The sequence below is a fragment of the Nyctereutes procyonoides genome, unplaced genomic scaffold (genome assembly GCF_905146905.1).
Source record: "Nyctereutes procyonoides isolate TBG_1078 unplaced genomic scaffold, NYPRO_anot_genome, whole genome shotgun sequence".
Lineage (NCBI taxonomy): Eukaryota > Metazoa > Chordata > Mammalia > Carnivora > Canidae > Nyctereutes > Nyctereutes procyonoides.
In genome coordinates this window covers 42,340,743-42,352,987 of record NW_026575044.1, presented here as the reverse complement: position 1 = coordinate 42,352,987, position 12,245 = coordinate 42,340,743, and the positions used below count along the sequence as shown (strand labels likewise).

General features: G+C 34.1%; 1 protein-coding gene across 2 annotated transcripts in view; it reads right to left on the bottom strand.

The window, feature by feature from the left end:
- NDC80 (NDC80 kinetochore complex component) overlaps positions 1-12,245 on the bottom strand; it is a 46,263-nt gene that overhangs the window by 19,552 nt on the left and 14,466 nt on the right. For both annotated transcript variants that reach the window (XM_055324593.1, XM_055324594.1), the window contains exons 7-11: positions 12,064-12,153; positions 9,604-9,697; positions 8,080-8,186; positions 7,201-7,345; positions 4,035-4,240 (exon numbers count right to left, since the gene is read on the bottom strand). In XM_055324593.1, the coding sequence (XP_055180568.1) occupies positions 4,035-4,240; positions 7,201-7,345; positions 8,080-8,186; positions 9,604-9,697; positions 12,064-12,153 (642 nt within the window). The remainder of the gene's footprint in view (positions 1-4,034; positions 4,241-7,200; positions 7,346-8,079; positions 8,187-9,603; positions 9,698-12,063; positions 12,154-12,245) is intronic.

Sequence of the window (12,245 nt, the reverse complement as noted above, 5' to 3'; positions counted from 1 at the left end):
TTCTTACTAATGAATCAGGAAATAATTTCAACTACTCTAATTATAATATAGCTTTCTAGGGATTACTAAGATGTGTAGCTGTTTGTCCTTAATAAATGGTTTTACAGGTAGTTGCTTCTGTTCTTCACTAGCATTTTATTTCTCTAAATGAAAACAGTTTTTACAAGCCCATGCACTTTACCATGTCTAATTGCAGGGAGAGCAAATGTGTGACACATTTTTTTCTTCCTACAACTAATTCAGACAGTGAAAACTGATCATACATTTTCCTAATGAGAGATGCAGGTTCAATGTTTACCTCAACAGAGATCCAGATCCACTACCAGTCAGAGGTGGCATGTGGAATAAAAATCAGTCCAGAAAAAAAGATACAATGTTTATATTAAACTTTTGCATTCTACTATCATTCTTTTTTTTTTTTTAAAGATTTATTTATTTATTCATGATAGAGAGAGAGAGAGAGGCAGAGACACAGGCAGAGGGAGAAGCAGGCTCCATGCAGGGAGCCCAACATGGGCCTCGATCCCGGGACTCCAGGATTGCGCCCTGGGCCAAAGGCAGGCGCCAAACCGCGGAGCCACCCAGGGATCCCCTCTACTATCATTCTTTAATCTTTCTCTTACCTAGTATGTACCCTAAGGTTTTCTTCTCACTGTATATGGCCTACTCTGTCCCTAACCAAATCACTGCTTACTTATTTCCCACATAATTTTCTCTTTCAGCCTCATCTTCCCAAACAAAGAATAGCATTTATATGGCTAATTTTAGCTAGCTATAAACTCAGGAGTTCACCTGGTCCAGAGATTCATAACTTCTCCCTTCCCAAACAGTGCTTCAGAAATAAAATATATTAATTAATGTTTGTTGAAGGAACTCATTTCAGATTCACTGATGTAGTTTATCCACACCTCATTTTACTAAAAAGGAAATCAAAGCTACGAGAGGTTAGATAACATGCTGAGTCCTCACAGGTATGTGATGGCAAATCCAGATTTAAAATATAGGTTACCAAATTCTAGGTTCAAAGACTTTTAGGATAACCAGTATAGTCTACTTCTTTTTTTTTTTTTATTAAAAAAAATTTTTTTACAGTCTATTTCTTATAAATGTCTATGTTTCTCCTTAATACACAGAGATTACAGAGGTTAGGATGAGAGAGTAAAGATAGTCAAAGCAGAGCAAAAGTATGGTGAAACAGGCCTAAAAAGGAGGCAGCGTTTACTGCTCATGCTGAACTGTCCTTTCCATGAAAAATTACATGTGTAGGTGTGTAAAATACAAATTTTTAAAAATGCAACACAGTTAAAAATTAGAAATCATCTGTATTATGCCTATAATGTACTTTATAAGGTGACCAGGATGAAAAATCAATACTGTCCCTTTGGGCAGAAACAGCTGATTTGTTTGAACTATTTTTTTCATTTTAACATAGTGATAAGTATTTATAAGAAATAATGTGCTAAGGAAAGTGCTGGAAGTAATAGGACAAAAAACCCCATTACCTTTGGAGCAAAACAGAAACTAAATTTTTCTCAGTGAGGTATAAATTTTAGTACTATACCTACAATAAACAAACATTATAACTGAAAATACTAGAGGAGAAAACTTCAAAACTTAATTTTGAAACTCTATTTTTTCTGCTGAAAAAAAAAAAAAAGATAGCCCTTTGGAAGACATGTTTTATTGCCTGTTCTTAAAAAAGTCTTGATTTAAATAACTTCTTAGGAATGCAATAGTGTATGTAGCAGAAAAGATAACTTTGAAATTATCTGATAGGAAAATATTATTTGGTCCCTAGACAACCTGTTAACTTATTGTTTTAGAATACATTGGTGTCATGTCATGATTATGCTAAATCATTACGAAAAAGTTCATGTCTACTGAGAGCTACATTAAAAAGAAAGAGTAAATAGTGCATAGCTAGCAAGGCAGTATAGAACATTTATAAGGGATTGCCAACAAAAATAAGGATCAACTTTAATTATCTAGAAATTCATATGGCCAGTGAGCCTACTTTCTTAACAATGTTGACTAAAAGGATACTATACTATCTATAAAACTGAAATGAAGTCAAATAATTTGGTTCTAGTGAAGGTCACTAGTGACTGCTGTTACCAAATCTGAGAGAAAATTTTAAATCCTGTTATTGCATTTGACACTGCTCACTCCTTCCTGACTTCCTTTCTCAGCTTCTATCTTCTTGAACTCTCTTGTTAGTCCTCAGTTTCTTTTAGTTCACTTTTAAGGGACCTTTGCCCACTTTAAGATGCTAGTGCTCCCTTCTTCCTATGCGTTTTTCCTTGGTGAATTCATCTACCCTTGTGGCTTCAATGACAATACATACTGATTTTTCTTAATCTACATTGCAAACACACATATTGTTTGCTCAGGTTCAGACTCACAGAACAACAGCTTATTAGATATTCTCACTTGGATGCCCCATGGACCTAACAGGTCTAGCATACTATCTCTATGCCTGATTTCTATTCTATTTTGGAGTAAGTGGTACTATTGCTTGCCCCATTGCCCAAGCCAGACACTATGAATACACTCATTTTCTTTCATCAAGTCTTATTCACTCTACCTCCTAACTAGTCAGGATCTACCCATTTCTTTGAGCACTATCTAAATTCAGCTCATAACTTGTCATCACATTACTGCCACATATCTTTATCTGTTTTGTTTCCTTCCAATCCATTTTTCCCATGACCAAAAATGAGATCTTTCTGAAACGTAGTATGTGATTAAAAAAAATTTTTTTAAAAAGATTTTTATTTATTTGAGACAGGGAAAGTGAGAGAATGAGCAGGGAGAGGGAGAAGCAGGCTCCTTCTTGATGTGGGGCTCAATCTCATGACCTGAGCTGAAGGCAGATACTTAACCTCTTGAGCCACTCAGGCACCCCTGCTTAAAAATCTTGAGGGCTTCTTGGAGCTTTCAGGATAAAGTCCAAACTTTTAAATATGAAAAGAATCTTTATGGTCTGCTCTGCGCTTTTTCTCGAGTCTTCTCTTCTGCTGTGCCATATCCCTCACTATTAAGCTACAGCCATATGAAAAGATTCTGATGCCAGAATACAACATGCTATTTTCTCTTTGGGCCTTCCCATATACTTCTTCGTTTGCTGAATCCTCTACCTTTGCCAAGATAATTCTTTTTTTTTTTTTTTTTTTTTTTAAGTAGACTAGTGGTTCCAGGGGTTGGGGGAGGGGAGAGTGAGGAGTTCTTTAATGGGGACAGAGTTTCTTTTTTTTTCTCTTTAAGATTTTATTTATTTATTTATGAGAGACACAGAGAAGCAGAGACATATGCAGAGGGATAAACAGGCTCCTTGCAGGGAGCCTGATGCAGGACTCAATCCCCAGACCCAGGATCAGGACCTGAGCTGAAGGCAGACGCTCAATTGCTGAGCCACCCAGGAGTCCCTGCCAAGATAACTCTTACTTATACTCCCCAATTCAGTTCAAGTGTTACCTCCTCAAGGAAACCTTTCTAAAAATCACCTCATGTATCTCCCTGAGACAAAAACACTACATTTGGGTTAGGTATACTATATGCTTTCTCAATACCCTGTGCAAACATCTTTAGAGGTGTGATCTCTTGGTAGAAAAATATCAACTAGATCAGAAGTTTCTTGAGAGGAGAGTCTGTCTTTTTATTCTTCTAAGCTCAGCATGGGAAGTGGCACACAGCAGATGTTAATTAAATGTTTGACTAGTGAATAGGTAAATGAAGAATTGACTCATACCCTCTTCTAGAAGGCATGTGATTTATGAAAATTATTTTCATGGACTTAAGAGATATTTTTGCTTTTTTCTTGGTTTACTACTAAAAATTACAGGCTACCTTAAATATGATTGAGAGAAATTGGGGTGTTATTGAATTGACATAAAGGGATAAGTGTGTTTTAGTAAAATATCAATGCTAAAATGTTTTACTTCTTTAGCCAATTTATTCTACCCAGTTTTTCTTAATAGGGATAGACCTTTATGATGTCAGCTCTAAGTTGCCACTCTGGAAATGATATGACATACCGTCTCCTTGCCTCTGGCATATTTTAGCTCTTCATTCCACAGCTGCTGTTGTTCAGCCTCCAGGTCTTTGGTTAATTTATTAATGGTCTGCTGCAATTCATTTCTTTCATGATTTATTCTCTCGATGTCTGCAACTGAGTACTTCTGGTTATCAACAATATTCTGTAGGCGAGTATTCTCCTGTTTCATTGTTTCATATTCTAGTTCTGCATTAAAACAAATTAGTTAAGTTTTTCAATTCCTACAAAGAAATTGAGGCCATTATTTATTTTTAAAAGATCACTGAGCCATTTTAAAATAAATTTTTTTTAAATTTAGTCTTTACACCTAATGTCTTTAACTCACAACCCCAATATCAAGAGTCAAATGCTCTACCAACTGAGCCAGTCAGGCACCTGGATGCCATTATTTAATAAAGTTGATTAAGACGTCTAAATTTCCAAGTTATGTACATGTATATTTTTCTCTTCTCTTTTTGGGGATGATCCTACTTGATCCCACTTTGTTAATAACATTGCTGAAAGATGATACAATTAAAGTTTTATGTTAGAAACTTACTTCCCTATTGGCTCGCATGACTTTCAGAAAGTGCTACATAAAAAAAAAAAAAAATGACCTCAGACTTAATGACTGGATTGAGAATTATTACACTTAAAAGGGATAGTCTGCCAATGCTCAGTTCAAATGCTTTTAATACTCCAGTATGATTCTTTGCAATAAGTCAGAAAACTTACAAGTTTTTCACAAACATAAAAATATTTATATTAAATACATCACTTTATTATTTCACTGACATTTTCAGTAGTTTGATCAGATAGTAAGTAACTATAGTGGTTAAGTTCTTGCTCTATTTACCAAAACTTGTTTTTTTAAAAAGATTTATTTATTTGACAGAGAGAGAGAGAGAGAGAGAGAGAGCAAGAGCACAGGAAGGAGAGGAAGAGGGAAAGATAGAGAGAGAGAATCTCAGACTTCATGCTGAGCATGGAGCCTGATGTGGAGCTTGATTCCAGGACCCCAAGATCATGATCTGAGTTAAAACTAAGAGTTGGACGCTTAACCAACTACATCACCAAGATTAAGAAGCAAGAATGACTATATTATTTTACTAAGATAATGGTATTTAGAAACGGCAAATGATCAAATGATCACGCAAAGGGGCAAGAAAAGTTATCAAACTTAAAAATATTTTGGATTATATAGAATGGTGTTTCCCAACCTTTTGTTATTTGTAGCTTACAAAGAATATGATAGTACTTTTAAGCTGGTTGGGATATATGGATGAGAACACACATGACCAAAGGGGCCAAGACAATCATCCCATGGGCTGACATGGTCAAGATCTTGGCTTTGTTATAATTCATTTGTAGCACTGTATTTGGAAACCTCTACACTTGAGCTCAAAATAAGTTAATAGTTGAAGTAAAACTTTATACATTTATCATAGCACAAAAAAATCCACAATGTATAATATCCATATAGTTTAAATAGGTCTTTCATTCTTTGCCATGAATGACTTTAAATAATCATGAAAGTTAAAATACTCAGAATAAAAACATCTTAGGTTAAGTTATCAAATTATTATCTCAAACTAAATCAATCTGGAATGGCAAATGATTGCTAAAGTATCTCTCTCACCTCTTCAGCTTGAAATTATTGGGGAAAATTCTCACAAGAAAAGTCAGAAGTATGACAATTCTCTTAAATACTAATGAGAAAGAAAATATTATAAAGTATTGATTTAACTGCATTACAAATATTGCTATAATAAAAATTAGTCTATCACATCATTACATAGAACAAACATTGGGGCTAATGTAAATAATTTAAAGGCTTGGTTTATAGTAAATCAAATATATGTAATCAGAGTTATTTGGAAAAAAATAAGCTGATTTGACAAATACTCCATATAATTATTATCCTTGACTTGACAGATGGTTACTACTACATATACTAAGCATTAAATCAAATATCCTAAGGACCTAAGGACTATCTATAGAAATCCTATGTGGGATAGACATAGCCTATAAAATCCTATAAGAATAAAATTGAAGCAGCCAAACACCCAGAAAAATACTACAGTAGGTCCACTGAGTTATTCATTTTGTAAAGTGCCATCCAATGGCCCTGCAATGTATGGATACTTTCCTTTGCTCTCCTGCTGGCAGTACAGAAATATAATCCATATCTTACAGTATCTTACAGTTAGATAACAGTACCTTACAGTTTTATGATTATGACTGATATATGCTTATGAAAAACAAGGTTAAGAACACACATGATGTAAACACATTTTCTTTAATTGGGTTTCTGCTTCCATGGAACTGTAGTACTTCTCTCTTTCCAAGTTACTTTTCACCCAAGTGGCTTAGGAGGAGTGATGGAGGATAAGACCAATTGTAGCAGACTAAAGCCAGTAGAGATTTAAGAATCTGGCTTGTTAATTATAAGGTGTAATAGAATATTTATTTGTATCAGGCAGCATATGTTTTTAGGTTAGGTCACTCTTGGCTTTAAAATATCAGACATGTAAAAAAAAATATATTAGACACGTGAAAACATGTTAGAAGGTGTAGTAGGTTGAATAATGGTCACTCAAGCATATGAAATTCTAATTACTGGGATTTGTAAATATTTCCTTATTGGAAAAGAGGTTTTCACAGATATGATTACATTAAATATTTTGAGGTGAGATTACCCTGGATTATCTAGTGGGTCTTAAATGCCATCATAAGTGTCCTTAAAAGACAGAGCTGAGAGAAATGGACACAAACAAAAGAGAAGACCCACGAATAGAAAAAAGGTAATGTGAGGATGAAGGCAGAAATTGGAGTGACACGGCCAAAAGTTCAGGAATGCTATCAGATAACAGAAGGTGGGCAAGACATGGAATGAATTCTCTGTGCTAAAATTTGGACTTCTGGCCCTTAGAACTGTGAGTGAAAAAATTTCTGTTGTTCCAATCCACCAAATTTGTGGTATTTTTCTACAGCAGCCTCAGAAAACTAATACATGTAGAAGGCACTGAAAACTTGGTAGCCTGCTATAGCCATTCACCATTAACGGAAAAATGATTTGGATGACAAAGCTGTGTCTGTATATGATAAATCCCAAGCAGGTCCCCATTCCAGTTTGAATATCCTCTTTTAGCATTGGTTGTACTTACCTACTCTAGAAATTTCTTCATCAAGACCATTCAATTTCTGGTCAAGAATTGCTGAATGAGACTCCAAATTGTTCATGTATGCCTGATATTTTTGAACATCTGCTTGTAAGGAAGTTTTCAGTTTTCGCAATGACTCTAGACGATTCTTTAAAGAAAATAACATATTATTCTAATTGACAACCATTCCATACTTTACTTGAAAATAACACAGTATTATTTAAATTCATCTTAGAGAAAGGTGTATTAGCATTTCCTTTCCCTTTTAGAAGGAGCCAAAGAACTAAAAGGGAACTTTGCTGTTATTACCTAATTAAGAAGATATACTTTTCAGGAAGTCAGTTGGGATACAAAAAGCCAAGGGCCAGAATGAAAAAGCACAAACATTTAAAATCTGATATTTTATAAAACAGTCTAGGCATTTCAGTAATATAATTCACAAAATAAAATTAGGTATCTGCATATTATTTAGCTTTTAGAAAACCCTTAGAATACAATATGTTATATAAAGCCACTTATCACCATTCCCTTTTCACTAACTACATAACTCAGGGCTTCTTGTAAATATTGTTCCCTAGCGGTGTGTAACATGGAGACCTTGTTCAAAAGATCTTTTTAGTCTTATGTAAATAGGTAAGATTCTTTCATCATATTCTGAACACCATTAGTTCAAGACTGATAGATCACAAGGGAAAACAAAGCTCTAGAGATAACATGTTTTCATGGGGAGTTCTGTCCTATGTAAAAAAAAAAAAAAAAAAAAAGAACTTTTAAGATTTTTTTTTTTTTTTTTTTAAATAAATAGCTGATATCCTCTAAGGAGATCAAGAGTTCAAAAGAGCTAAGTATATAAGCCTATCAATGATAAGCATGTTTACTAACCGGTTCTTTTTCTCTTTCTTGTTCCAATCTTGCAATTTGTTCATTCAATGCTTTATTTTTTGCTGCTAGTGACTCCAGCTTAGAAGCATCTACATTAAATAAATCCTCTGGAGAGAAAACCCCAAAACTTAGTTAAGATCTCAATTCTGCCTATAAACATTTTCCCCCAGTTCTTCACCATTGATTGCGCTTTCCCTTTATTTCCTTCTTAGTCTCTGCTCAAAACGCTACCAGTGAAGGATATCCTCTCTAAAATAGCAAACCTTTCCCTTCATTACACTGTCTGCCCTCTTATCTTGCTTTATTTTTCTTCATAGCACTTATCATCCTTTGACTTAGAGTTGCTTATTTATTATCTCTAGTAGAGGTAATCTCATAGGGCACGGATTTTCTATCTCTTATTCATTACTGTATCCTCAGTGCCTGAATAGTGGCTTGCCCACTGTAGGTATGTAATATTGTTTGAATAAATGAATTCACTAAATTCTTTTTATACTAGATCACTGTGAATTTTCCTCTTTTAAAACAAAACATCATTTACATCCCTTTCTTATGTGGACAAGCTGAAATTGTCCTTGTTATTTCAGGAAGATACGTCCAATGGGAATATATGGGAAATGCTTTCGCCTTTTGTGCCAATAATGGCAAGGTGATGCTCTACCATTTTGATTGATTTCATTAGAGAAATAGTTTTACACATCTTATATGTTTTACCCACCACTCATTTTACATCTAACACTATTTCAATAAAAGGAAAAAATTTTTTTTTTTTTTTTTTATTTATTTATGATAGTCACACAGAGAGAGAGAGAGAGAGGCAGAGACACAGGCAGAGGGAGAAGCAGGCTCCATGCACCGGGAGCCCGACGTGGGATTCGATCCCGGGTCTCCAGGATCGCGCCCTGGGCCAAAGGCAGGCGCTAAACCGCTGCGCCACCCAGGGATCCCTCAATAAAAGGAAAAAAAAAGTAAAATAATTCCTCTGGAACATTTTAAAGTTATCAAGTATATATTGAATGTCCCTAGGTTGTAAAAGAGTGGAAACATAAAGAATTTCTTTCTTCAGAAATATAATGGTCCATTAACTGCTTACCACATATTTTGAAAGGACCTTAGATCTTTTGACTAATTAGCACTTTAATTTCCCGAACAGTAGAGCTAGAATATTATAGGAATATCACAGGAATAACATTTGCTGTTTATCTTCTGTGTTTCTGGTAGTGTGTTTGATACTTTATGTACATGGCCACATAATCCTTGCAAAACTTCGTTGGGTTAAGTAATTTGTTAAGGTCACATAACCAGGAAGGGATTTTGCCTCAGACTGACTTCAACATTGGTATTCTTTCTGCTTAACTATCACTTCTCTCCATCAAAGAAACAATGAAGATGAAAATTAGTAGGCATCAAGATACATTTAGAGTAGCTCATATAAATGTTGGGTGTAGTAAAATAAGCTACAACTCCATGAACAGAATTTAATACATGACTAATAGCAAGCACACTAGTAATGAGAACACTTACTCAGCTTTGACTGCAACTCTGCATTCATCTCTTCAAAACTGTCAGCGCCAGTCATGAAACTCTCATAGCATTTTATGGTGTAGTCCAAAAACAACTGATTGGGTTAAGCAGATTTAAAACAAAGCTATTATTCTCTATTTAGTTTGTTCCATTTTTCTAAGTGGAAATTTGAATTAAAACAAGTCAGGAATACTAGTTATATGAATTCCTATAAACGAGATACAAACCTAGTATATATCATTAATTATGCTGCACAGACTTACTCGGTCTGCTACTTCCAATGTGATGAGGATAGAAAGAACATAAATTTAGATAATGGTGATAATTAGTAAAGAGTAAAGAAACATATCTTCAGAATTTTGAGGTCAAACAACAGAAGCTTATTAATAAACATAAACATAAACATAAAATGCACATTCATCTTTAGGGACAGATTATCCTTATGAATGAACCTTATGAAAAACTCATGAACTGATGATCATCTAAGTCCGATTAAACTGACAAAGTCTAGCTATGAAAATCAGAATGAAGGCTATAGTTACACAGTAATTTCAGTCTAAATAAATGGCTTGGTTTGTAGAGATCTAAATAGTAGAATATTGTCATTTTTAATATTTATCCAAGAAAAAGTAACACTATATTTGCAGTTATGAGGTGTTTTGGTCACTGAAGATGCATGCTTTGTTAGGATGTGAGAAGGGCGGATCAGAATTTTCCAAAGCCTAGATGAAATAAGTATCTCCCAATTCCCTTTGTGCTGATCTCTGCTAACTAAGTAACCTCTCTATTACTTGGTTGATATGTAAAGGGTACTCTGAAGAGGCAGTATGAGTCTTCCTGTAACTGGAAAGGTAAACCACTGATGATAAATTAATATATTTTCATTCTATTTCAGATCAGTCTCTTGTGAATTTGGTGACCGTGAATTAGTTTCTTTAAGTTTGGTCAATATTGATTTTGCAGATTAAAAAAACAAAATTAAGTTTCTGCAGTCAAATGCTCTGCCACTAACAAACTGAGTTTCTGTATCCACAAAGGTGAGGCTTAGAATCTGGTGAAACTGGATACTTTGAAAACCCTCTTTAATTTATAATAGCCCTTTATAATTTCCAAAGTGCTGCTCAGTATATTGTCATTTGAAATAATAGCTAAAATAACAAGAATAACTTTTACTGCTGTAACCTTTAGGATAAATGTCAAAAAATTAAATATTTAATAAGTGTTGAAATTGTATTTGGCTGAAAAATGAGGTAGAGATAAATCTAGTCCAGTACACATACTGCAACATAGGAGGAGAATTCTCTCAAGAGTATGATCAAAGGCTTTCTAACAGCTTTTCCAGCAGGGGTCAATCCTGAAGTAGTAAAAGGTATGGTTTACTCCCTGTTTAAAAGGAAAAAAAGCAGTGATACCTCTTTGAACTATTTCCCAGGTAGTAATAAAAAAATGAAACTGAAGTTTCTTGCCACTTTCTTTTTATGTCAAATGCTCCAAAGAGTGTAGATTAGAATTATCATAGAAAATTGTTTTCCTTCTTAGGGACTGCATGGTGATCGATCTTTTACATGTGCTTGGCACATTAATGTTTAATATCAGTATTATAAATCTATTCCTTGGAGTTGGTATTTCCTCTATTTAGACACGTAAATTTGCTTATTTTAGGAAATACGGTGGAGTTACTTACACAGTTTAGGCTCCAATAAAGTATGGCTTGGGAACCAATTTAGACCATGTTTACACTTTTACCTCAATCCCTTTTGGACGTGGCAACTCAGATCTAAGTGGTAATATGCCTGACTAAAAAGGCCAAAACAAAACAACCTACATGTAATATCTTAAGACTCAAAGACTTATAGTTTCTATTGACAAATAATTATATTAGACTTATGTTGCCAGTATTGATAACTTCATTCTAAAAGGTAGGCAAGAAATGTTACATCTATAAATAAAACAATAATGTGTTATGATTTAATTCTAATTTTCTTGCATTTTTTACTTAGTTAACATTTTATTTATTTATACTTACTTTGTAAAAACGATTTATTTATTTTAGAGAGACAGCGTGAAGCATGAGCACAAGTGCACTGCTACACATGCTAGAGGAGGGGCAGAAGGGGAGAGGGCGAGAGTCTCAAGCCGATTCTGCACTGAGCATGGAGCCAGATGTGGAGCTCAACTCCATGACCTTAAGATCATGACTTGAGCTGAAACCAAGAGTTGGATGCTTAACTGACTGTCACCCAAGTGTCCCACTTATATAACATTTTAAATTTCTATACCTATTTAATTTTAAGAAACTATAATGTGATTTCAAGAATAAATCTATTAATATTTAAAAGATTCAATTTTATAAGTTTTTCAGGAAGCGAAAAGACAAACTCTACAAAAGACTACTAATTTCAACAATGACAAAGTTAATAATATCAAGATAATGCTAATGTTTGTGGTAATGTAAGATACCTTATTGTGCATAATTCCATCTTCAGTTTCTTCTCCCCAAGGCTGTCCATCATCAAACAAAGGTGAGCTTTCTTTCATGGCATTATGTAACTAATAAGTATACAAATAATATATTTAAGTTGATGAAGTATGAAAAAAATGTATAGCTTTTATGTTTGTCACTTTTGTTTTAGCGTAATTTT